Raw genomic sequence first — 23965 nt, forward strand, 5'->3', positions numbered from 1 at the left:
ACTGGTGGGTCCCCTCTCCAATGGGAGTGTGAGCACATCTAAGTGTGTCAGGAGGTTCCTCCCCACACTCACACACCCTCAGAGCGCTAACGGGAACGGTGGAAGCGGCAATGCACATTTATCCTGCGTGCAAATATTGCCGCGGAAATGTCGGCGTACCAAAGTCCTGCGCACTTTAGTTATGGTACCGTGAAAAAATATTTCCTCCTATTGGTTTTTAATAATAATAATAATAATTATTATTATTTATTTATTTATATGCTGCCATACCGGGGAGGTTCTAAGCAGCTCTCAGCATGAGAATAGCAATACATACATACATTTCAATAAAATTGATCAAGATAAAAAAGGAAACCATGTAGGTAAGAAACAGAATGCAAACATGGTTAAAATAAGAGAAAATATAAAACCATTACAATGTCAGCCTATTAAATAATTGAGTCTTTAGTAATTTCCTAAAAATCTAAATAAGAAGAAGCTTCTAACATCATTTTTCCGAGCCATGTATTCATTTTAGCGGCCTGAAAAGAGAAAGTATTTCCTTGTAACTTCATAGAGTGTCTCCTAATCTTTGTAATTTTTGACGGTGTGAAAAATCGATCCATTTGTAACTGTTCTGCTTTGCTTTCATTGTAGATGCTCTTTACCACCTTCCTCAAAGTTACCCTAGGCGATTGCCTACTCCTTCCTAATAGATGTCAGATTTGCCTAATATACTGCTTATTATAGTGAGAAATAAAAAAAAAAATACCATGGAACATTAGATAGAGTGTGAGCCTGCCGGGACAGATAGGGGAAAACGCTCGAATACCTAAATGTAAACCACTTAGACTATAAGTGGTATATAAATGAATAAATAAATAAAAAATAAAAATAAAAAAACCAAACTATATTGTCTGAGAATCTGCTGCTTAACTTAGGGCTCCTTTTACTAAGCTGCGTTAGTGTTTTTAGCGCGCACTAAACCCACACTACGTGGCTAGAACTAATGCCAGCTCAATGCTGGCGTTAAGGTCTAGCGTGTGTGGCAATTTAGCGTGCGCTATTCCGCGCGTTAAAGCCCTAACGTGGCTTAGTAAAAGGAGCCCTTAAAGTAGGTCCTCATGAATTTTGTTAGCAGTCTTAAATCAAGACTCAGCATAGAAACATAGAAACAGGTGGCAGATAAGGGCCACGGCCCATCCAGTCCGCCCACCCCAATAACCCTCCCCAGCACTGTACTATGAGGATGCATTTTTTTTTTCAATATGCTGACTTCACCTCTCCATCTCCTTTCCAGTGCACAAGACGATTCCCCAGTGTCCTTGAAAATAGTTCAAACCAATAAGAAAGATCAGGGGTTGTATCGGTGCTGTCTGAAGAACTCATATGGAAAGGTGACTGCTGAATTTAACCTAACCACTGAAGGTAAAGTAGAAAACTACTGTAGAGTCAAAATGGATATGTATGTTATTAACAGGCCAATTTTCAAAAGACAAAAACGTTGATAAAGTGCCACTTGGACATTTTAATCGCTAAAACGTCCAAATTGCCATTTTTGAAACCTGTTTTCTATGCCGTGTATCAATAGCTCTTCTAAATTTCTAGAAGGTGTGTTGGAGGCGTGTTTTGGGTGGGACTAGGGCAGGCTTAAAACCTGGATGTTTTGCAATGATAAAAATCAAACATGTTACAACATGTCCGGGGCACAATTTGGATGTTTGGGGCTGGACCTGTTTTAATAACAAATATGTGCCAAGAAGGTACTCAAACTGACCAGATGATTACTGGAGGCATGAGGAAATAACACTCCCACATTCCCCCAGTAGTCAGTGATCCCCCTCCCACCCCCCAAAATGTGAATTATACAGTATATACCTGTCTGTATGACAGCGGCAGAAAGGAATGCCCTACCAATGGAATTAAAGTTAGAAAAGTTAGTAATACCGGAAAATTCAAGAAAGGGATAAAAAAAACTATCCTTTTCTCAAACTACTTCAACTGAAATTGTGAAGTTGACAGAGAAAGGAAACTAGAACTTTAAGGGATGCATGCAAATAGATTATATTGAGTTGAAATGGCCAAACCTCCTTAAGATATATGTAAAAAAAATAAAAAAATAGTGTACAGTGTATTTAGCTGCAATAGTAAACCTAGTATTACATGTGTATATACATAGGACAATTGATAAGAGCATAAGAATAGCCTTACTGGGTCAGACCAATGGTCCATCAAGCTCAGTAGTCTGTTCTCACGGTGGCCAATCCTGTGAGTACCTGAACAAAACCCAAGGTGTAGCAACATTCAATGCTTCTGATCCAGAGCAAGCAGTAACATAGTAACATAGTAACATAGTAACATAGTAGATGACGGCAGATAAAGACCCGAATGGTCCATCCAGTCTGCCCAACCTGATTCAATTTAAAAATTTTTTTTTTTTTTTTTCTTCTTAGCTATTTCTGGGCGAGAATCCAAAGCTTTACCCGGTACTGTGCTTGGGTTCCAACTGCCGAAATCTCTGTTAAGACTTACTCCAGCCCATCTACACCCTCCCAGCCATTGAAGCCCTCCCCTGCCCATCCTCCTCCAAACGGCCATACACAGACACAGACCGTACAAGTCTGCCCAGTAACTGGCCTAGTTCAATCTTTAATATTATTTTCTGATTCTAAATCTTCTGTGTTCATCCCACGCTTCTTTGAACTCAGTCACAGTTTTACTCTCCACCACTTCTCTCGGGAGCGCATTCCAGGCATCCACCACCCTCTCCGTAAAGTAGAATTTCCTAACATTGCCCCTGAATCTACCACCCCTCAACCTCAAATTATGTCCTCTGGTTTTACCATTTTCCTTTCTCTGGAAAAGATTTTGTTCTACGTTAATACCCTTTAAGTATTTGAACGTCTGAATCATATCTCCCCTGTCTCTCCTTTCCTCTAGGGTATACATATTCAGGGCTTCCAGTCTCTCCTCATGTGTTATAAGCATGCGCATATAAGTAGGATGATGGATTATGGCATAATCATGCCAGTATTAATAACTCTGTAACACTACTACAGAGCTCCGTGTATTTCAGTTTAGAGCCCATGTATTGTAACAGCTCACAACTCCTTATAGCAGGGGTGTCAAAGTCCCTCTTCGAGGACCGCAACCCAGCCAGGTTTTCAGGATCCCCCCCGATGACTATGCATGAGATCTATTTGCATGCACTGCTTTCATTGTATGCTCATAGATCTCATGCATATTCATTGGGGAAATCCCGAAAACCCGACTGGATTGCGGCCCTTGAAGAGGGACTTTGACACCCCTGCCTTACAGTATAATCTCTACAGAAGCTAATGTATCATAACACCTTTACAGAAGCTCATGTATTGTAGCGCCTTTGCAGAGGCTCATGTAGACCGCTCTGAATTGACTCCCCAGTTATTAGTAGCGGTATAGAGACTCTCAATAATCAATTGCGGACTCCTCCTACATCCCAAGGACTTGTTTTGTACATTTTTTCATTTGGACATTTTTTTGTTTTTTGAAAATGGTCTAAAGCAGGGGTGTCCAACCTGCGGCCCCTTGAAATATTTTGTGCGGCCCCGGTCGAGGGTGATGCAGTGTTTTCCTCTGCTGCCCCTGGGTGTTTACCATCTTGCTGGCTCCCTCCTCTGTCTTGCTGCAGCGTTTGCGCGTTTCTGCGGCCCCAGAAACATTTTTTTTGGGGGGGGGCCAATGCGGCCCAGGGAAGCCAAAAGGTTGGACGCCCCTGGTCTAAAGAGATAGACGCACTAAGGGTGAAAAAAAAAAAAAAGACAGACGTTGTGCAGGTTCCACAAAAGGCCATTTTCTCTACCCGATTTTGGGACGTACAATGCTTCACAAAACGTCCAACCCGGACTCGGACATCATAATGAAACTCTTTTCTCTCTTTTCAGTGTTGGATAGTCTGTCAAGTTATCTGAACCTTGAAGGTAAATCTATTGCTATATTTGTTCCATCTACCTGCACTGTAATCATACTTAGGGCTTCTGATTTGAGACTTTCACCAATAAACAATTAAAAATGGTGTTTACTGCATAAAGATACACACAAAAAAAACCCCTTTCTCCCTGATATTCAGCTCTAAGCTACCCAACCGCTGATATTCACTATTACTACTACTATTACCCCATCCCCTTTTTATAAAACAGTAGCGTGGCCTTTAGAACCTGCCACGGCGGTAACAGCTCCGATGCTCATAGAATTCCTAAGAGCATCGGAGCTGTTACCGCCCTGGCTGGCGCCATAAAATGCACTATGGTTTTATAAAAGGGGGGGGTTAATTATTTCTATAGCACTACCAGACGTACGCAGTGCTGTACAGAGTCACAAAGAAGACAGTCCCTGCTCGAAAAAATTTACAATCTAGACCAGTGGTCTCAAACTCAAACCCTTTGCAGGGCCACCTTTTGGATTTGAAGGTACTTGGAGGGCCGCAGAGAAAATAGTTAATGTCTTATTAAAGAAATGACAATTTTGCATGAGGTAAAATGCTTTATAGTTTATATATCTTTCCTTTTGGCTAAGTCTTAATAATAATATTATAATTTATAGCTAAAGAGATATATGATCAAGAAACTGTTTTATTTTACTTTTGTGATTATGATAAACATAGCGAGGGCCTCAAAATAGTACCTGGCGGGCCGCATGTGGCCCCCGGGCCGCAAGTTTGAGACCACTGATCTAGACAGACAAACAGGAAGTCACGGATACAGTTAAGGGGAACGGTTAATCTGCTGGCTAGGTTGGTGCCACTGTATATTGCCTCTCACTGCTCACTAAACTAGGCAGCACAAAAGACAGCGATAGGGTAGAGTCTGGGTTATGTGCTGCCCGCAGTATTCACTCAGTGTCCTAATTTGGGATAGCTCAAAAGCTGTTTTAAATTAAACCATTGAGCGATGTGGATGCCAGCTCTGAATATCAGACTGGCATCTGTAGAATGTTTTTTTTTTTTTTAACTCTGGTCTCCCAAGCCCCTTCATGCCCCCTCTTGACAACAGCCACCTCCCCCCAGTCTACGGCAAAAAACTACCTATATCCATGGTGATCTAGTGGTGGTGATCAGGGGCAGAAGGGCAGGCCCCTTACTCCTGCCCCTTGTGACGCCCTCCCAGAATGGCTGTCGTGACCTCCTTTTGGACTGAGGGTCAAATAAATAGCAGGCAGAGGGCTGTGTAAACCTTTGTCGCATCACATGACATAACTCAAGAGAGACGTCATACAACAAATATTAAAGAAAGCCCAAAGGCTGAGCCCTAAACACTCAGGGGCTGATTCTATACAGGGCGCCTAACTTAATTGGCAAAATACCCTTAACAGCTTCAATAATTAGTTAAAAAAATGAATTGGGTGATAGGCACCTGTCACAATGCGCTCAGCGGCACCTAATGCGTAAGTGGGCGTTTCTCTGGGTAGCGAGTCAGATGCCGCCAAGTGCAATTCTCCAAAAACTCAGGCACCTGAAATGTAGGTCTTAAAACCCTTGCCTATATTTCAGGCGCACAAGTTTTTACATAGGCGCCGCTAGCCCTGATTCTGTAAACGGCACCTAAGCATGATTGGCACGCGGACAGCACCATTTTTTTTTTAGGCACCGGCCAATTTAGGCGTCGCTGTTAGAATCAGCCCCTTACTGCTTCCATCACAGCACACTGAAGAAAATCCACACCTCTGTCGGTGTCATCGCAGCCATCTCAGGCAAGGGGATGACGTAACTCCGAATTATAGAGAAACGGGTTATAAACCTGAAACCCAGCTGAGCCCCAGGGCAAACAACTTCAATGTTAAACTGATAAGTTAAAGAATACTGCCTTCCCCCCCCCAAAAAAACAACAACAAAACAAACAACCCTAAGTCCTGAGCAGTTCCATTCCAGCACCATTAGGTGACATCATCCACTTGTATACCTGATTCAGGCTGGCTTATAAGAACATAAGAACATAAGACGTTGCCTCTGCTGAGGCAGACCAGAGGTCCATTTTGCCCAGCGGTCCGCTCCCGCGGCGGCCCATCAGGCCTAATTGCCTGAAAAGTGTCCCTGACTAATTTTGTAACTGCCTCTAATCCTCTAATCCTATCCCTATAACCTACCTCTACTCCTATCTGTACCCCTCAATCCCTTTGTCTTCCAGGTACCTATCCAAACCTTCTTTGAAGCCCTGTAGCGTGCTCCTGCTTATGACATCCTCCGGTAACACGTTCCATGTATCCACCACCCTCTGGGTGAAAAAGAACTTCCTGGCGTTTGTTCTAATTTCAATTTCTCTGGAAACAATTTCAACAGGAAACATGCTTTACATATGGAAAAAGCTCCTTAAAAATACTCCTATTTAGTGGAACAACTGGTTTTCTTCTATTAATCAATAGTATCTACTATCTCAGGGGAAGTTTTCCAACCACAGAAAGGTTTAGGTCAGTGTTTCTCAAACTGTGTGCCAAGACACAGTGGTGTGCCCTGAAGAGATTCCGGGTGTGCCATGAGAGATTCCAGAATTTTACATTTAAAAAAAAAAAAAATCCTTTCATAAGTAATGTAACACTAGAATAGATGACATGTACGTCACGCACACAAGAGTCTGGCAATGTATGAGCGTCTGTGTGGGTAAAGATACAACCGCCCAGCCAAGCATCATTCTTTGATGTGATTGGTCCTTGAAAACTAACTGCAAGTAATTTTATTTTTTTTTTTATGCAGCAGTTATCCTAACTTGAGCAACAAAGCAATTAAAGCTTCTTATCTTTGTGAACTTGGATTTTCAGCTTTGACAGAAATTAAATTGAAAAAAAAAAGAGAACTGCAGATGGTGGATGGTGAAATGCATGTTTGCTCGTTGACTCTCGAGCCACGTTTTGATTTAATTTGCCTCAAAAGCAAACACATCCATCACATTGATTAGCAATTCTATTCGATCTACTTTAGTTTCACCATTTTTACACTTACCCATACATAGCTTAAAGAACTTTAAATAAATAACTTTCATGTTTAATTTTTGTCATTTTTTTCAATTTTATGATTTCAATTTTAATGTGCCGCAAAAAACATTTGCTCCATTTAGTGTGCCAGAGCTAAAAAAGTTTGAGATACACTGATCTAAGTGATCTTGTAGCAGTAGATCAGGGGTGCCCTCACTTTTTTGGCTTGCGAGCTACTTTTAAAATGATCAAGTCAAAATAATCTGCCAACAATAAAATTTAAAAAAACACAAAGCACACTATACGCAGAGAAAATGTTAACTATAATTTATATTCGGGGATTTTTTTCAAAGAGGTCAAGGCAGATGACTTTAAAATATGCAATGTCACCTCAGTAACAACTATACAAAAATAGAGAAATATACCCCCTCCCCTTTTACTAAACCGCGATAGCATTTTTTAGCACAGGGAGCTGTGCTGAATGCCCCTTGCAGCTCCCGACGCTCATAGGCTCTCTGCACTAAAAACCACTATCGCAGTTTAATAAAAGGGGGGCCATAGTGCAAAATATAGACAGCAGATATAAATTCTCAAAACGGACACATTTTGATCACTGAATTGAAAATAAAATCATTTTTCCTACCTTGTCTGTTGCACTTCCTTCTTCTGTAAATCCAATATTTCTTCCTTTCTGCCCCTCCCCTTTTCTTTCTTTCTGTCTCTCTTTCTTTCTCTCTCCCCCTGCCCCCTCTTTATTTCTGTCTTTCTCTCTTCCCTGCCCCCCCCCCCCAAGCCACCACACCGATTTCTCCCTGCTTCCCCAAGCCAGGCCTGGCGCATACAAGTGCCAGGCCCACAAGCCTTCTCCTCCCCCCCCCCCCCCACGTCAATTCTGATGTCGGAGAGGAAGTTCCAGGCCAGCCAGGCAGCAATTGGCTGGCTCAGAACTTCCTCTCCAATGTCAGAATTGAATTTGGAGGTGAAGGTTTGTGGGTTCGGCGCTTGTATGCACCTGGCCTGGCTCGGGGAGGCAGGAAGAACAAGATCGCAAAGACAATGCGATTGACTCGCGTTGCCTTTGCGATCGACCATTTGGGCACCCCTGTAGTAGATTTATTCATCCTAACAGCTGATGAAACACATAGACCAACAGGACCCTAGAACCCATATCTAATTTATACCTCCCCCCATCAAAAGAGGGAATATATAGCTAAATAATGAGTGCAAATATTTCATGTAAGAGAGCATGTTTCTACAACTGTCGGTGAACGTCACCCTACTAAACAATACTTAGCACATTTTTTTTGTATTAATAATAGTAAAAGGAGCACTTAGCATTCCACGGTCCAAAGGTTAATTACTCACAGTGTCAATGCACTGCTCTTCAGCTTGTATTACGTAAATGCTAATGCAGCATCAATTCAGTGTTTCTAGATGCCTAAATTGGTCATGAAAAAAGATGATTTCCATTTAGGGGAAATTGTAGACTTTTATCTGCCTTAGGTATACTGGAACATGCATTCTTTTCACACTTCCATTACTCTTCCCTTCCCCTTTGTAAGAAACATATATTTTTCTCAAACGTGATTATTTCCAATATTTCTATAGCACTCCTGGATACACAGATACAAAGTGCTACACAGGGATAGTTCCTGCTCAATGGATCTTGCACATATGCTTTAAGAAATTTCTATTTTGATTATTATACCTGCTCCATGGCATGCATAATTCTCAGCTACCTGCTCATAGTGACGTGCCAAAGGCGGGGCAATGTGTGGCCTTGTGCCTTTACTGAACTCCTTTTTCTCTTTTGCTGTCTACCCCTTTCTAAAAAGAATTTAACTTTTTGGTTTTTAGGTGGGGAAGAGATTGAATTCAATCAGCTTTTGTTCAGAGAAGACTTCATTTGTGATAAATATTTTGCTGGGAACGTGCATGGAAGGATTGTTACTGAGGAGTTACACTTCGGAGAAGGAGCCAATCGGAAAGCGTTTCGAAGTAAAGTGATCTACGGGCTGGTTCCTATGTTCCATCCTGGGCACCTGTGTGTCCTTAAAGTGCACAATGCCATTGCTTATGGAAACAAGACTAATGATGAAGTTGTTCAAAAGAACTACAAACTGGCAGTGCAGGTAATCTCTCCCTCTCTCATTCACACGCCTTCTCTTAAATTCTTCCCTTCTAGATCTGTTGCATTGCTCGGAATTGCTTAAAACAGATATAAAAATATATGCCAAGGTAATTTCCCCCTCCCACCCCCTTTACGAAGTCGCGTTAGACTTTTTTTTATTTCCAGCCGTGCCGGTATTAGCTCCGACGCTCATAGGAATTCTATACGCGTCGAAGCTAATACTGCTGCGGCTGGCGATAAAAAGCCTAACGCAGCTTCATAAAAGGAGCCCTTTATAAGCAACTTGCGTGTACAGAACAGCATTTCACATTTAGATATGTGCTTATAAAATTGCCTGGTATATACAGTATCTCCTGGAGTCTCTATATGACGCCCAAATCTGTGTGAGAAAATAAATTGGATAATGAACACTGATCATAAATCACTGAGTGCTTATAACCAATAATTGGTATTAATCAGCTCTCAATGAAATTTGCACACACCTCTGGATGCACATTATTCTATAAGGTACAGCGCCTATCTCCCAGGTTGTGTCGTTCAAAAAGGGAGTGTCCATGGGCATTCTGAAAGTTGCACACAGAATTGCAGAATACCGCCTAACCGCACATAACTTGTTTTTCTTTCTGTCGCTCTCCTTGGCCGCTGTCTTTCTGTCTTTCTTTCTTTCTGTCTCTCTCTTTCCTCGGCTGTCCACCACCACCCCTTCCCTGCTCCCCCTATCCAGGAGTAGCCTTTCTGCCTTCCTTTTACTGCCCCCCCTATCCAGCAGCACCCCTTCACTGCTCCCCCTGTCCAGCAGCAGCCGTTCTTCCTTAGTTTTATCTCCCCCCTGTCCAGCAGCACCTCTTTCCTGCTCACTAATACCTGCTCCCAAATCGCTGTTCCTACCCTCACTCCATCCCGGCTTCCTAGTGTCTTCTGGCCCACAGGCACGAACCGCTGCCATCTTTGCTGCTCTTCATTCGCGTCTGCCCTCCTCTTCAAAGCCCTCCTCTATTTCTGTCTGTCTGTCAATGTCCCTGCCCACTGCCTGTCTGTTTATCGTGCCCTTCTCTCACCTATCTTTTTTTAATCACATTTATACAGTGAAGGGCAACCAGCGCACAGTAACTGCCGCAGGATAGAGAAAACCACCACACGTGCACTCGTACCAAACCACGCACGTGCTGAATGTGCGCACGCCGCACGCTTTAACATTTCTCTGCTGCAGGCTGTAACATTTTTTGGCCACGGAGCTACGGATCACAGAGGCAGGGATCACGCAGGTAGGAGTGCGCATACACGCTTAGGGTTTTATTATTAGTGATGCCCAGATTTTGTCACCATTTATTTAACTCCCTCCTATGTGCACAAAAGCAGATACTATGGAAACTATGATATAATAAAGGGGTAATTTATAATCTTGTTTTCATGGGTAAATCCCCGTTTATCTACCGAAAAGGGCTCTATAAAGATAAGAAAAACACAATCCCATAGACTGAAGCATAAAATGTTTAAGAAAGGATGGTTGAGAATCTCAGAAACCAGCTTGGACAAATAGCAATAAATTTCTCAGCCAAGACTTACAAGTTCCACGTTTCCATCATTGATTCTCAAAACCTCCCCCTCCTATTTCTAACATTCTATAATTCAAATAGAAGCATAGAAACATGATGGCAGATAAAGGCCAAATGGCCCATCTAGTCTGCCCATCCAAAGTAACCATTATCTCTTTCTCTCTCTGAGAGATCCCAGGCCCTCCTGAATTCAGACACAGTGTCTGTTTCCACCACCTCTTCTGGGAGACTGTTCCATGCATCTACCACCCTTTCGGTAAAAAAGTATTTTCTGACCACGAAGGGGAGGCAGGAGAGGGCAGCCGAAGCGCCGGCGAGTAAAAGAAATCACTTGCGGTTTGCTCTGACCGCCTCCTCCTGTACTAAAGTCGGGCCTCCTCAATCAGGAGCTGCGTGTTAAAGCAGTTCCTGATTGGTGAGGCCTGACTTTAGTACAGTGGTTATCAGTTGAAGCTAGGATATATTATAAATTTTATTGTATATGTTTGTTTTATGTTTTATTAATATTTGATATACTACTTAAGCATATTACAGATCTAAGCGGTTACAATAAAATACAGGTACTTAAGACTTCCCTATCTGTCCCGAAGGCTCACAATCTATCTGAAGAACCTGAGTAAACAATTATTAAGTTAAAGAAAAAAAGATATGCTGTACCGGTAACAAAATTCCAAGAATTGTGAGGGGAAAAAAGAAACAATATTATATCACTATAAAAGATAAATAGAATGGGAAGTAGAATGTAATGAAAAATAAAAATGATGCAAAATAAAAGTTCAGGTCGGCTCAGTTCAGTGTAAGGCAGTATATTGTTTAACACTCGAAATGGGGACTCAAGATGGCGACGGAGTGAGTCGTGCTTTAAGTGGCTCCTGCTCTTGTTGGCAACTGTTACATTTTTTCCTCCAGAAAATTTACCTTTTTCGCTATACCAAAGCGCAGGGGTAAAAAATACTGAAGGGGTAACTAACTCAACCACTAGGCTGATACTGTTGAGTGACTAAAGAAAGTACTTGAGTATGAGAAAGTCACTTCATAAAAAAGTCACTTCATGAAAACCAATCATGAAATTTGTACATAATACTTGTCCATGTGCTTGTCGAATGAAACTCTGCTCAGAGACATGAAGGCATTATATTCCACCTCACCACCAGTGTTCAATACGAATTGCTCCAGGTTTAGATTTAACTATTGTTTTGCTAGCTACTAAAGCTATGCTTAGCCTTTAATGGAAAGTGTGGAATATCAAAAAATCTTGCACTTTACTTAGAAAAGTAGCTGGTTCCGACGTGCCACGTTTCGGTCCTGCGTCAGGGAACTGACAAGCAAAAGCAGTTACACTGGAGGTGAAAGCTCACTAAAGATAATATACGTTTTGCTCGAGCCATCCAAAACTTATAATTAAAAAAGAAGAACTCCATAAAAATATTGGATAGACCTAACCACAACCAAGGAGACTCATACAAACCAACATACAATCAATACGTTGTGTCAAGGAAGAGAGCCCTCTCTTTCCTTGTAACGGAGATCAATATAGTAACAGGGAGATATGTCAGGACCAGGTCACCAGCTCTAGGATGACCCCTAGTGATCACAATATGCTATATTCATTTATGTTATTTTTATGATTTAACCATGCTGCATTTTCATTTGTACTTGAAATTATTATTATGTTTTATTATAACTCACAGAATGGTAAAAGAGCCTGGGATGATTGTAAAAGGCAATATACAAAAAAGTTGAGCATCTGAACATATGTGCGTTGGAGATGTTACCACAGTGGCTGACGCTAAAAACCGCACTACTATTTTGTTAAAGGGGGTACGTTAGATAGCTGAATTTGTCCCCTATTTTCAGCCAAACTTAGGCCCTGTTTTACAAATGCATAAACAAGAGAACAAATCAACATCAAGTTTGATTGGATCACTAGACCTCAAATACCTGAGACACTACTTAAATAATCTTTCGTGTCTTTACTGGGGTAGTAGAGTTCATCATTGGTCTTGGTAAAGTGACATGTGCTCTGAATTGATGCTGTAAACTTAATTTAATAGCATACAATAAATATAAAGTGCTTTTAGTGCTTAAGGTGCTAAAGAAAAGAAGGCGCTTATCTCTTAAGCCCGATGGCTGCCCAACCGTTTCACACGCGGTTTCCTCAGGGGCTATGCCTCCTTCTATGCATGCACCACAACTGAAAAAGACAAAACTTGATCAATATTTAAAATTTAAAAAGTGTCAATCCTAGCAAAAACTGGATAAATAGCCATATTAACATTTAATTGCACATATTATAAACTGTGTTTCAATCTCACATTTATTATAAAAAAGGAAACTAAGTTCTAACACAAAATTGACTAGTTCAGAAGAAATTAATTGAAAATGCTATTGACTAAATGGATCACTAATACCTAATTAATGATAGTTAAGGGGGGTTAAGTTAGATAGCTGAATTTGTCCCCTATTTTCAGCCAAACTTAGGCCCTGTTTTACAAAGCCATACAGCTGAATGCCGTGCAGCAAATGCTCTGAAGCCCATGCAATTCCTATGGGCGTCAGAGCATTTACTGCACTAACCTGTGATGCTGGCTTTTTTTTTAAAGAGGGAGTTAGGTGTCTAAGGGGCCCTTTTGCTAAGCAGTAGTAAGCACAAACACATGCTTACCATCACTTAAAAATGATGCTAGCAGGCTCAAGAGCTACGTGTTAACTGTGGGCTCGGTATGCACCACCCAAGCGTTAAAAAAATACATTTTATTTTTTAGTACAGGGCATGTTTGGAGGTGGGGAATTGGGTCATGCTGACCGATTAGCACAGGATTAGCGTGGGAGCCCTTACCATCTACAAAAAGGTGACAATACGGGCTCATATACTAATGGCTATACACTAATTTCAAAATTAGAGCATAGCCATTAATAGAGAAATCCAGTTTGCAACCATTTTAGAGTCATGTTACAACATGGCCTCAGGGCATTAATAACCCATGTGCTAAAAGTAGCACAGGCCATTTTTAGTGCAGCTTAGTAAAAGGGTCCCTAAGTTTTCAGCTGAAAGTCACTTAAATTATTGCACCTAAAAGTTCTGCTACTAAATTTAGACATGCCCTGTCTTGCCTTTAATTTGTCCTAGATTTAGCAGCCCAATTTAGGCACTTAGGACAGATCAGCGCAGTATAAAAACACGTTTAACACTATTCTATAAATCTCACCTAAAGTTAGGTGCGATTTTTAGAATATGCTTAGTGGCCCTGTGGTTACAATTTAAGTGCAACCATTTAAGCAAACTAAAACTTGGTGTAAATGCCCATGCCGAAAATCTGCTATTTAGATGGCCAGTCTCCCTGTTTTACAAGATCTTTATGCAATTCTTCACAATCCTCTAACATTTTAATGCTTTGAATAATTTTGTGGCATCTGCAGGTTTAGGGGGATGTTATTAACACAAGATACCGTTAAGACAGACTATTTTACTTTTAACCAGGGTTATTAGTAATTAGAAGATCGTGTTGCCGAACAGTTCATTGAATTGGGGCTGCTGTGAAAAATACCCTGACGCAGTGGGGAAGATTAAACCCCACAAAATGCAGGCCGTGTTGGTTGTTTAATAGCGGCCAAGAGAATATATTATAAGTTCTGAGACACTATTGGGATGGGAGTGTCTGGGATACGATTAAACTATAAATAATAATAGCGACAGAACTACTGCTCCTGATTTTTGTGCTATTTATTTAGCAGTAAAGTAAAACTATTGAAGATATTTATTGATAGGATATAAACACGGGTGCAAGATTATGACTGGTTTTTTTTTTTTTAATAATTGAAAATGAAAGATGTAGAAGGAATGAAATAAAAGATAAAAAGAAAAAAGTAATCAAGGGTTTTTTTTGCCTATGACTGAAATGTGAGCTGAGTGAACTTGTCACTTCTTGTGACCTGTATGGGTTAATAGCTTGAAACTCTGAGGCTTTTTCCCCTAAAGAAGATTAGATTGGGGAAGTAAAATAACTGGAGGTGATTACTTTATAAAAATCGATAGATTAATATCTGCTAATTAACCCCCTCTTTTACTAAGGCACGCTAACTCCCTCTTTTACTAAGGTGCGCTATGCTTTTTAGCATGCGATAAATATTAGCGCAAGCTAAACACGCTAAATGCTAACGCGTGCATGTTATCCTATGGACGCATTAGCGGTTAGTGCACGTGTTGATTTAGCGCACGCTAAATCCGCGCTAAAACGCTTAGCGCACCTTTGTAAAAGAGGGCCTAAATGTTAACGCGTCCATAGAATATAATGGACGCGTTAACATTTGGCGCTAAATCGGCTAGCGTGCCTTAGTAAAAGGACCCTTAAATACACTAGTGTAGTGCACTGAATTAATGTGATTTTTTTTTTTTTTTTAAGACATTTTCCAATCCACATTAAGGCATTTCTTCCTATCCCACGACTTTTTAATTTCCCGAGAAGTATCTCAAGGGATTTTACTTCAGTATAAACTCCCCCCGCCCCCCTCATATAATTGCAAAGCACAGAATATCCCATATTGGAGAAATGAGGTCTTCTGTAGACCCTCTGCAGAAAATGAAAACAGTAGCATGTTCCCTTAAAGATTAAAGGAATGCACCTTCATGATTCTGCCTTTGGCACATACACCCATTCCTATATTATTTTTTTTACCTCAGTGCCTGCTCGGTTAAAAAGAATACAACAAAGGCGCATGTCAGTCTTATTTATTTATTTATTATTTATTTATTTATTTATTTAGATTTATATCCCGTCTTCCCAGTAGCTCAGAACAGTCTACAAGTAAACATACACAGTAGAAGTAATTAGACAAATAAGATGTACAATAGGTTTAGATGCTTGGACATACAAGACTGTGCAGTATTTATCAGAGTACAAACAATTTTTCAGAGTACAGACAATTTATCAGAGTACAGACTAAGAGAGGACTATACTGAAATTTGGGAGAAGTTAAATAGGGGAGAGAAGAGAGAGGTGGGGTTTAAGGGGGGGTGTAGACTGAGGGAGACCTTTAGTTGAAGAGGAGGGTCTTTACCATTTTACGGAATATCAATAAAGAGTTCTGTTGCCTGAGTTGGGGGGGGGAGTTGATTCCAGAGATGTGGGATGAAGTGGCTGTAGGATCGTTTGCGGGCAGTTTCTGAGAGGAGGGACCTTCCAGGGGGAATGCATAGGCGTATTTCCGATTTTGAGCGGAGGGTGCGAGTCTGACAGAACACATCAGGTAGCTAACCCCCTCTTTTACTAAGGCACACTAGCCAATTTAGCATGCGCTAAATTCTAACGCGTAAATAGAATATAATGGACATGTTAGCATTTAGCGCACGCTAAATCGGCTAGCACGCCTTAGTAAACGGACCCCTAAGTCAGTACAAAATTCCATTAGAATCTGATGAACTTGAACAAGATTCATACGTCATTAGGGGCAACAGGTAAATACAAATATTATATATAAAAGAACTGACTTTTTAATCATTTTTTCATTGTAATACAGGAATGCTATGTACAAAATACTGCAAGAGAATATGCCAAGATTTATGCCACAGAGGCTGAGCCACTGGAAGAGTTTGGAGATGTGCCAGAGTAAGTAGAAACCAGAATTCGTTAACATTCTTTTAGTCTGAAGGAGGTCAGTCAGAAAAGCGACTGTCTTCCAGATCCCTGAAAACTCAAATGGAATAAAGGTCTCTCTCTCTCTACCCTGTCTACTTTCCCGAGGCATTATTTTAAGTGATCTTGCGAACTGAAATATTCTGAGAAAGATGTTCTGCTATAATTACTCAAAACACAGCCGTGGAGACGACAAATGGCAAAGAAGACAAAGGCCCTCAACCAGATGATAGGTAATTGGCAGCAACAATTCCTCAGAAATTTCTAACACCTCCATCATATAACGTTTCAACAATTCTAGGAAAATTAATAAGTCTAAGATTGTTATTACGAGAAAAATTTTCTAAAGACTCCAATTTTCTCCTTAGATTAATGTTATCTCTCACAAGTGTTTCTGTAATTTGTTTAGAAACTTTCACTTCTTGGGAAGAATTCAAAGTTGAATTTTTTTAATCTTGTAAGTCGACTTTAATATTCTTAATTTCCTTTTCTTGAGTATTAATTTTGTGCTCTAGCTGAGAGAGCTGAGGGTTAATAGATTTAGCCAAACCAGCCACTAGATCCCAAATAGCCTCAAGGGTTACCTCTTGGGGTTTCTTCAATGTAAAGAAGAATTTTTTAGAAGAAGCAATATCCTCACCAACTGGGGTTCCTTCGTGGCTGCTGGTCTCCTGCTCACATAAAAAGACATGGCGCTCACATAAAAGAACAAGTCCCCAGATTCCAAAGGGACAGTCTGCAAATGCAGAGAGTCCAACTCCAAGCTCCCCTGCATGTTGCCACTAGCCTTGGGGAAGAGTCCCACATCGACTCCCGATAGTTCCTCCACCCGCGGGGAGCTGGCATTCTGGGGAGGAGGGGGGAGGCACTACAGCGTCGGGGCTCAAGGTGGTTTCCGGCTCCAAGGATATCGCTTTGCCCCGGTGCGTCTCCAGTGGGTGACCCGACGCTCCAGCGATGTCCTGCATTTGACACAGAAGCTCATCCATGCTTCCAAAAGCGGCCGGACCCGGGCGCCGTAAGGCTCCAGCGGCACTGCGCCCTCTCCACTTCAGCATTAGTGCAGGTAATTTTAATAAAGTAATAAGCAGTATTGGCGAGCCATCTGAACCGAAGCGCTCAGCCAAACCTTAAATCCGCCATCTTGGATATGTTACTGTTTCAATTAGAACTGCCTAATGCACGCAAATTGATTGTATGTGTATTAATTCATAGGTTAATGCATGTTAAACTAATTTTGTGTGCACTAAGGCCTGATTCTACAAGCAACACCAGCCAAGGCAGGCGCCTGCTGCATGTCAATCACTGACAGGCACTGCTTCCAGAATTGAAACTCCCTAGGCACAAGAAATGTAGGCCAGGTTTTTCAGGCCCACATGTCCGGCATCCAGAGTCCTTCCTGATTCATTGTCAGCGGCACACAGTGAGACTGAAGTCCAGCGTCTCCCGTAACCACACTCACTTCTGGACTTCGGCGTCACTATACACCACAAGCCACCAGCAACCAATTATCGTGCCACGTAAACCCAATTAAACCAATAGGGCGGCTATTGCTGCCTAAATTTTAGATCTGATCCTTAGTGGAATGCAAGACATAGTACAGGAGTTAACTGTGTTGGGCCCGCTGGAAAACAGTGATCATAATGTGATCAAATTTGAGCTGATACCGGGAGTAACGTCGCAAAAGAAATCTACTGTAGGGGCATTTAATTTTCAAAAGGTCGACTATGATAAAATGAGGAAAATGGTTAAATAGAAGCTATAAGGATCAGTTGCAAAGGTTAGGACTGTAAACCAGGCGTGGATGTTATTTTAAAATACCATCGTGGAAGCCCAAAACAGATGCATTCCACGTATCAGCAAAGGTGGAAAGAGGAAATGAGAGCTGGCGTTGTTAAAAGGTGAAGTGAAAGAGACTATTAGAGCCCAAAAAACATCCTTTATAGAACGGAAAAAGGATCCAAATGAAGAAAATAAGAAGAAGCACAAGCACTGGCAATTTAGATGCAAAGCATTGACAAGGACAGCTAAGAAAGAATATGAAGAGAAACTTGCAAAAGAGGCAAAAACTCATAGCAATTTTTTTAAGTACATCAGAAGCAGAAAACCTGTGAGGGAATCTGTGGGACCGGTGGATGATCAAGGAACAAAATGGCCGCTCAGGGAGAATAAGGCCATAGCGGAAAGATTGAATGAATTCTTTGCTTCGGTCTTTATGGAAGAAGATGTAAGAGATCTACCTGAACTAATTTATAGATCAGGAGTAGGCTGGGATGATATTTCTTTCTGTTTGGATTTGTATCACATTATTGCCTCATTATAGAATTGTAGTGTACCCTGATATCAATGAACCTAAATCTAGGCATCCACATGTTCAGTACACAAGCAACAGAGCTGGCATTAGTGCGAGCACCTAAGTGCAGCAGAGATACATGAAACCTTCAGTATTCTGTACGTTTCATGCATAAATGGGAGCCCTCTATGGTCTGCCCATTCTCCTGTCCTTTGTAGGCCCCCTGGCAAATACACACTAACCCCTGAATTCTATGTATAGATGGAATAGATCGACACCAGAATTTGTATACAGGCCATTTCTTAATTGGGTCAAGTATTGACTAATTGTTACAATTATTAGTGTTAGCAAACACTTAATTGATATAATTTGAGGGGGTTACATGAGGATGTGTAATTCGTGCACTTCTCCACCAACCCTGCCTTGCAGGTCTCTCGTGGATCTCAAAAGAGAGCGTGGCATGGGAGGAGCATGGGCGGCTCAGGGGCATCCAGAAAAGTTGAGCGCAGTGTTATGGAATTCTGTGGCTTCACATTCAACTTGTTTGCCAGGATTTACACCAGATTTCAGCTGGCGCAAGTTCTCGCACCCAACGTTGAGCATGGGAATCAGCACTCAGCCCTGTTCTATAAATGTCATTTATCCCACAGCACTCTATAAAATAGTCCTGATTACTCATTTTTCCTGGCGCCTAATTTTGGATCTATACGCTGCAATCAATGGAACCGCATGGGTTAAATAGTACCATCGAGTGGCAAGCTTTCTACTAAGTGTGGATGAGCCCTTTAACGCCCCTGTGTAGGACAGATCACGTGCTACTGACGTGATATACATATGGGGGTGTTTGAATCGGCTTGTGCCAGAGTTGTGATAGAAGACACAACTAATTTTCATTGGCAATTACTGAATCCAACCTTTTGCAACTTAAGTGGGTATTTGCAGAGTAATACTGAAGCAGAAGTCCCTATTGATCCCATTTGATGCTTAAACTCAATCCTCTGTCTTAGGCTATGAGAATTTGGAAAAAAAAAAGTTATTAATTTTCTACTATACTTTTATAAATACTTTTAAACTTTCTTACCCTCCATTTGTATTTTCCTTGTATGTATCCTTTACTATACTTATTGTAGTTCTCCCTACTTCCCTTATGTATTGGTACGTCAGGTCCGTTTGTGTTGGTTTTGGTTAATAATTAAGACCTTGTTTTTAATTGTAAATCGCTTTGAATTAATGATATTGCGATACATCAAAATTTTAATAAAACTTGAAACTTGAAGTTTTGCATTCACACATGAATAAGCGCACATACATATGTACATGCCATTATTCTAAACATTTGTAATTTAATTTAACCCTCCCCCCCCCTCCTTTTACAAAAGCATAGTGCGTTTTTTAGCGCCGGCAGTGGCAGTAACAGCTCCAATGCTCTTAGGAATTCTATGAATGTCGAAGCTGTTACCGTTGTGGCCGGCGCTAAAAACTGCACTACGGTTTTGTTAAGGGGGGGTTAATGTGGTGTCTTATATACCGCTAAATCTCCCAAAAAATTCAGTGTGGTTTACAAAACAATTTAATTGACTTAAGTAATGGCAAAAAATCTAATCAGGTACTTTGAATTTCCCTCTCTGTCCCAACGGGCTCACAATCTAACTATGGTACCTATGAAAGAAATAATTATTTACATTTACCTATATAAAAACAAGGAAGAAGGAAAAGATTATGCAATAAATTCAAAAACTATAGGTGAATAAAAGGCACATGAAAAATGAAAACGTCAATATCAAAGAACCCCCCCCCCAAAAAAAAATCTAAAAATAAAAGCAGGAAAAAAAATAACAAAATTAAACAAGCCCAACAAAAATAAAAACGTGTCGATGTGAGTCCTTCGTTTATAGAACTGCCAGTTGTGTTACCTGGAGAGCTGATTTCAAACAGTGGAAACAAAGGTTGCAAATATATCCATAGCAGGATGTCCCTCTGCTGATAGATTCCTATGGCCTACTGGTGAGACCTCATCTGGAGTACTGTGTGCAATTCTGGAGGCCACATTACAGTAAAGATGTGCGCAGAATTGAATCGGTTCAACGGACGGCCACCAGGATGATCTCAGGGCTCAAGGGTCTCTCGTACGAAGAGAGACTGAACAAATTGCAGCTCTACACTCTCGAGGAACGTAGGGAGAGGGGAGACATGATCGAAACATTTAAGTACCTCACGGGACGTGTCGAAGTGGAAGATGATATTTTCTTTCTCAAGGGACCCTCGGCCACAAGAGGGCACCCGCTCAAACTCAGGGGCGGAAAATTTCATGGCGACACCAGAAAGTATTTCTTCACAGAGAGAGTGGTTGATCATTGGAACAAGCTTCCAGTGCAGGTGATCGAGGCAGACAGCGTGCCAGACTTTAAGAATAAATGGGATTCCAATGTGGGATCCCTACGAGGGTCAAGATAAGGAAATTGGGTCATTAAGGCATAGACAGGGGGTGGGTAAGCAGAGTGGGCAGACTTGATGGGCTGAAGCCCTTTTCTGCCGTCATCTTCTATGTTTCTATGTTTCTACTTCTTCCTCTTAAAATCTTTGATTATTTAGTGTATCACACAAATTATCCCAATACCTATAGGCTGCTGCCAACTTGAAAAAACTCTACTTTATATATATATATATATATATATATATATATATATATAGACCATGGAGCTCAAGTGTCTGCTGGTGTCACCTTGAGAACTAGTCTTTGTGAACACCCGCTTTGCAGACTATCATTGATACAATTGTCTATTTTATGGAATTCTCTATTTTATGAAATTGTAAAATTTTTCTTTTGAATTCTCTTTTTCCTCTTATTTTTTTTTCTTATTTATAAATACATGAAAGGTAACAGATGTCATACATCCATAGATGGTACATAATCTACAGCATATTACTTAGCTTTAATGTAGCTTCTTAACCAGCCACTCTGAGCTGTTGTTACGACGGAGGAACTCCGTTTCGCTCTGGTTGAATTAATAAGAGCTTCTTCAGGAACTTAAAGTTTAGCTGTAATCTTCACTTTTTGTTACTCCTCGGCATTCTTTTTCCTTTAATTAACGCCGCTGAAGTTTCAAACTTCTTCCTCTGCCACGTTTGTTCAATAACAGTTCTATCAGCTAATAGAGCAAATACACAAATCAATCTAATTATAATCATTTTTAGCACTATCCTTCTAAGAAATTTGGTTGTGTTCATAGTCTCGTTAAAGCAACAATAAAGGTTCTTCTTCTTTCCTTATGGGTTCGAAAACGAAGCACAAGAAAGTAAAAGCGCAATAAATAAATCACTTTTAAATTCTGCCTTCACGGCATGCACACACCACTTAAGTGTGCTCAGATTAGATCAATAATTCTTTATCGATTCAGTCGGTTGCTGTCATGCAGCCAAGCCACAGGCTACACAGTATGATACTTTCTTCATTCAGCGTTTACACTGTAATTTAATTTGTCTTGAGATACTTAACTGGATGAAATCATCCATCTCCCAGTTTTCAGACATTTGCCTTCTCAGTTTTAAAATGTACTTGAATTTGCCTTCTTATCTCTCATTGTTATTTGGGGAATTGGGGCTAGATTCACTAAGCCCACCGATTAACTTCTGACCACTTAGTGACCCGATTTCCCTCTGACCCGATTCACTAACCTCTGTCCCGATCATCCTCCGATCCGGGTATGCAAATGAGGGGGAACGGCATTCAAATACAGGCAGGCAGCGATTCACAAAAAAAAAAAAAAGAGGGGCCCCAACTGGGCTGACCGATCAAAAATAAGCGATTGCTGAGGACCAGTCGCTCAGGTCCTTTCCGACTGCCCTGCCTTCTGCCGCCCTGCTCTATGCACTGCTTCTCTGTCCTGATCGCCTGCTCTCTGCCCCAATCTGCTCTCAGCCCCGATCTCCAGCTCTCGCCCCGAATCTCTCCTGCCACCCTGCTCTTTTCTCGAATTTCTCCTGCCGCTCCAACTCTCCTGCTCTTCCCCACAGTGCAAGCCCATGGTTTTTACCCGCAGGTTTAAAGCAGGTTAAAACCACGGGCTTCCAAAGATAAAAAAAGTAGGTTTCCTGCTCTGCCGGGCATGGAGGGCCAGCGCATGCATAGACCATGTGGGGCATGGAGGGCCAGCGCATGCACAGACCATCGGGATTGCTGTAGAGCGATCCGGGTGGTCAGTTGGGGTGTGATTCCGATCACCCTCATTTGCATGAGGGTGATTCGTGATTCAACCCCCCCCCCCCGACGAAAATCGGATTGCTCACGGATCAGATCAGATCCATACCCTTAGTGAATCTAGCCCTTAGTCTTGAGTGTGATCAGTGGTGTAGTAAGGAGGGCACGGACCACCCCGGGTGTTGAGTTGATGGGGGTGCTGGCACCTCCCCGCCCCGCCACACCACACCACGCTCGTGCCATCCCTCCCCCCTCCCCGTACCTCTGTATTATCTTCGCTAGTACGAGCCGTTGCTCGTGCCAACCTGGTTCCCCTCAGAATCACTTCTGGGTCATGGGGCCAGGAAGTGACATCAGAGGGAAATCTAAAGCTGGCGCGAGGAGCATGCTGCAGAAGCCAGTCACGCGGGCAAAGATTTAGAGGTATGGGAGGGGAGGGAGAGCGCAAGTGTAGAATAGGGATGGGAAAGAGCGGGGGAGTGTGGAAGGAGTGGAACGTGAAGAGGAGAGCCTCCTACCCTTACTAATCCACTGAGTGTGGTTTCAGTTTCCTTCTACTTCTTTGGACTCCTGTCTCAATTGGGATCAATACTACTTCTACTAAGGGAATAAAAGCAATTCAGAAACTTACCCCCTCTTTTACTAAGGTGCGTTAACATGCATGTGTTAGCGTTTAGCGCACCTTAGTAAGAGGGCCTTAGTCAATCTTTCATTTTTAAACTAACAGAATTATGGAATGGAATACCCTCTTTTCAATCTTTTCATAAAACTCTAAAAACAATTCTTTTGTAAATCATTTAGGAAATTACTGTCATTAGTCTTCTACTCTTTGATGTATGGCTCTTTTTATCTCTTTATATTATCATTCTGTATTTTATTTTATTTTTTTATTATTGTTAACTGAGTCAAGCTCCTCATTTGGCGATGACCCGGTATACAAAGCCACGTTTTAGTGTACTAGCAATCATTTCTGTAGCACTACCAGATGTACACGCTGTACACATTCCACGCAGGCACTTTCTGTCCCTAATAGGCTCACAATCTAAGGGCTCCTTTTACAAAGGTGCGTTAGGGCCTTAATGCGTGGAATAGCGCATGCTAGCCGTTACCGCCTCCTTTTAAGCAGGCAGTAATTTTTCAGCTAGCGCGCACTATAGCACACGCTAATCCGGTGCGTGCGCTAAAAACGCTAGCGCACCTTTGTAAAAGGAGCCCTAAGATTTTTTGAACCCG

General features: G+C 41.5%; 1 protein-coding gene across 1 annotated transcript in view; it reads left to right on the forward strand.

The window, feature by feature from the left end:
• ALPK2 (alpha kinase 2) overlaps positions 1-23965 on the forward strand; it is a 124685-nt gene that overhangs the window by 48365 nt on the left and 52355 nt on the right. The window contains exons 4-7 of the mRNA XM_033957855.1: positions 1280-1407; positions 3903-3938; positions 8779-9053; positions 16126-16214. Coding sequence (XP_033813746.1) covers positions 1280-1407; positions 3903-3938; positions 8779-9053; positions 16126-16214 — 528 coding nt within the window. The remainder of the gene's footprint in view (positions 1-1279; positions 1408-3902; positions 3939-8778; positions 9054-16125; positions 16215-23965) is intronic.

Source organism: Geotrypetes seraphini, chromosome 1 (assembly GCF_902459505.1).
Source record: "Geotrypetes seraphini chromosome 1, aGeoSer1.1, whole genome shotgun sequence".
Lineage (NCBI taxonomy): Eukaryota > Metazoa > Chordata > Amphibia > Gymnophiona > Dermophiidae > Geotrypetes > Geotrypetes seraphini.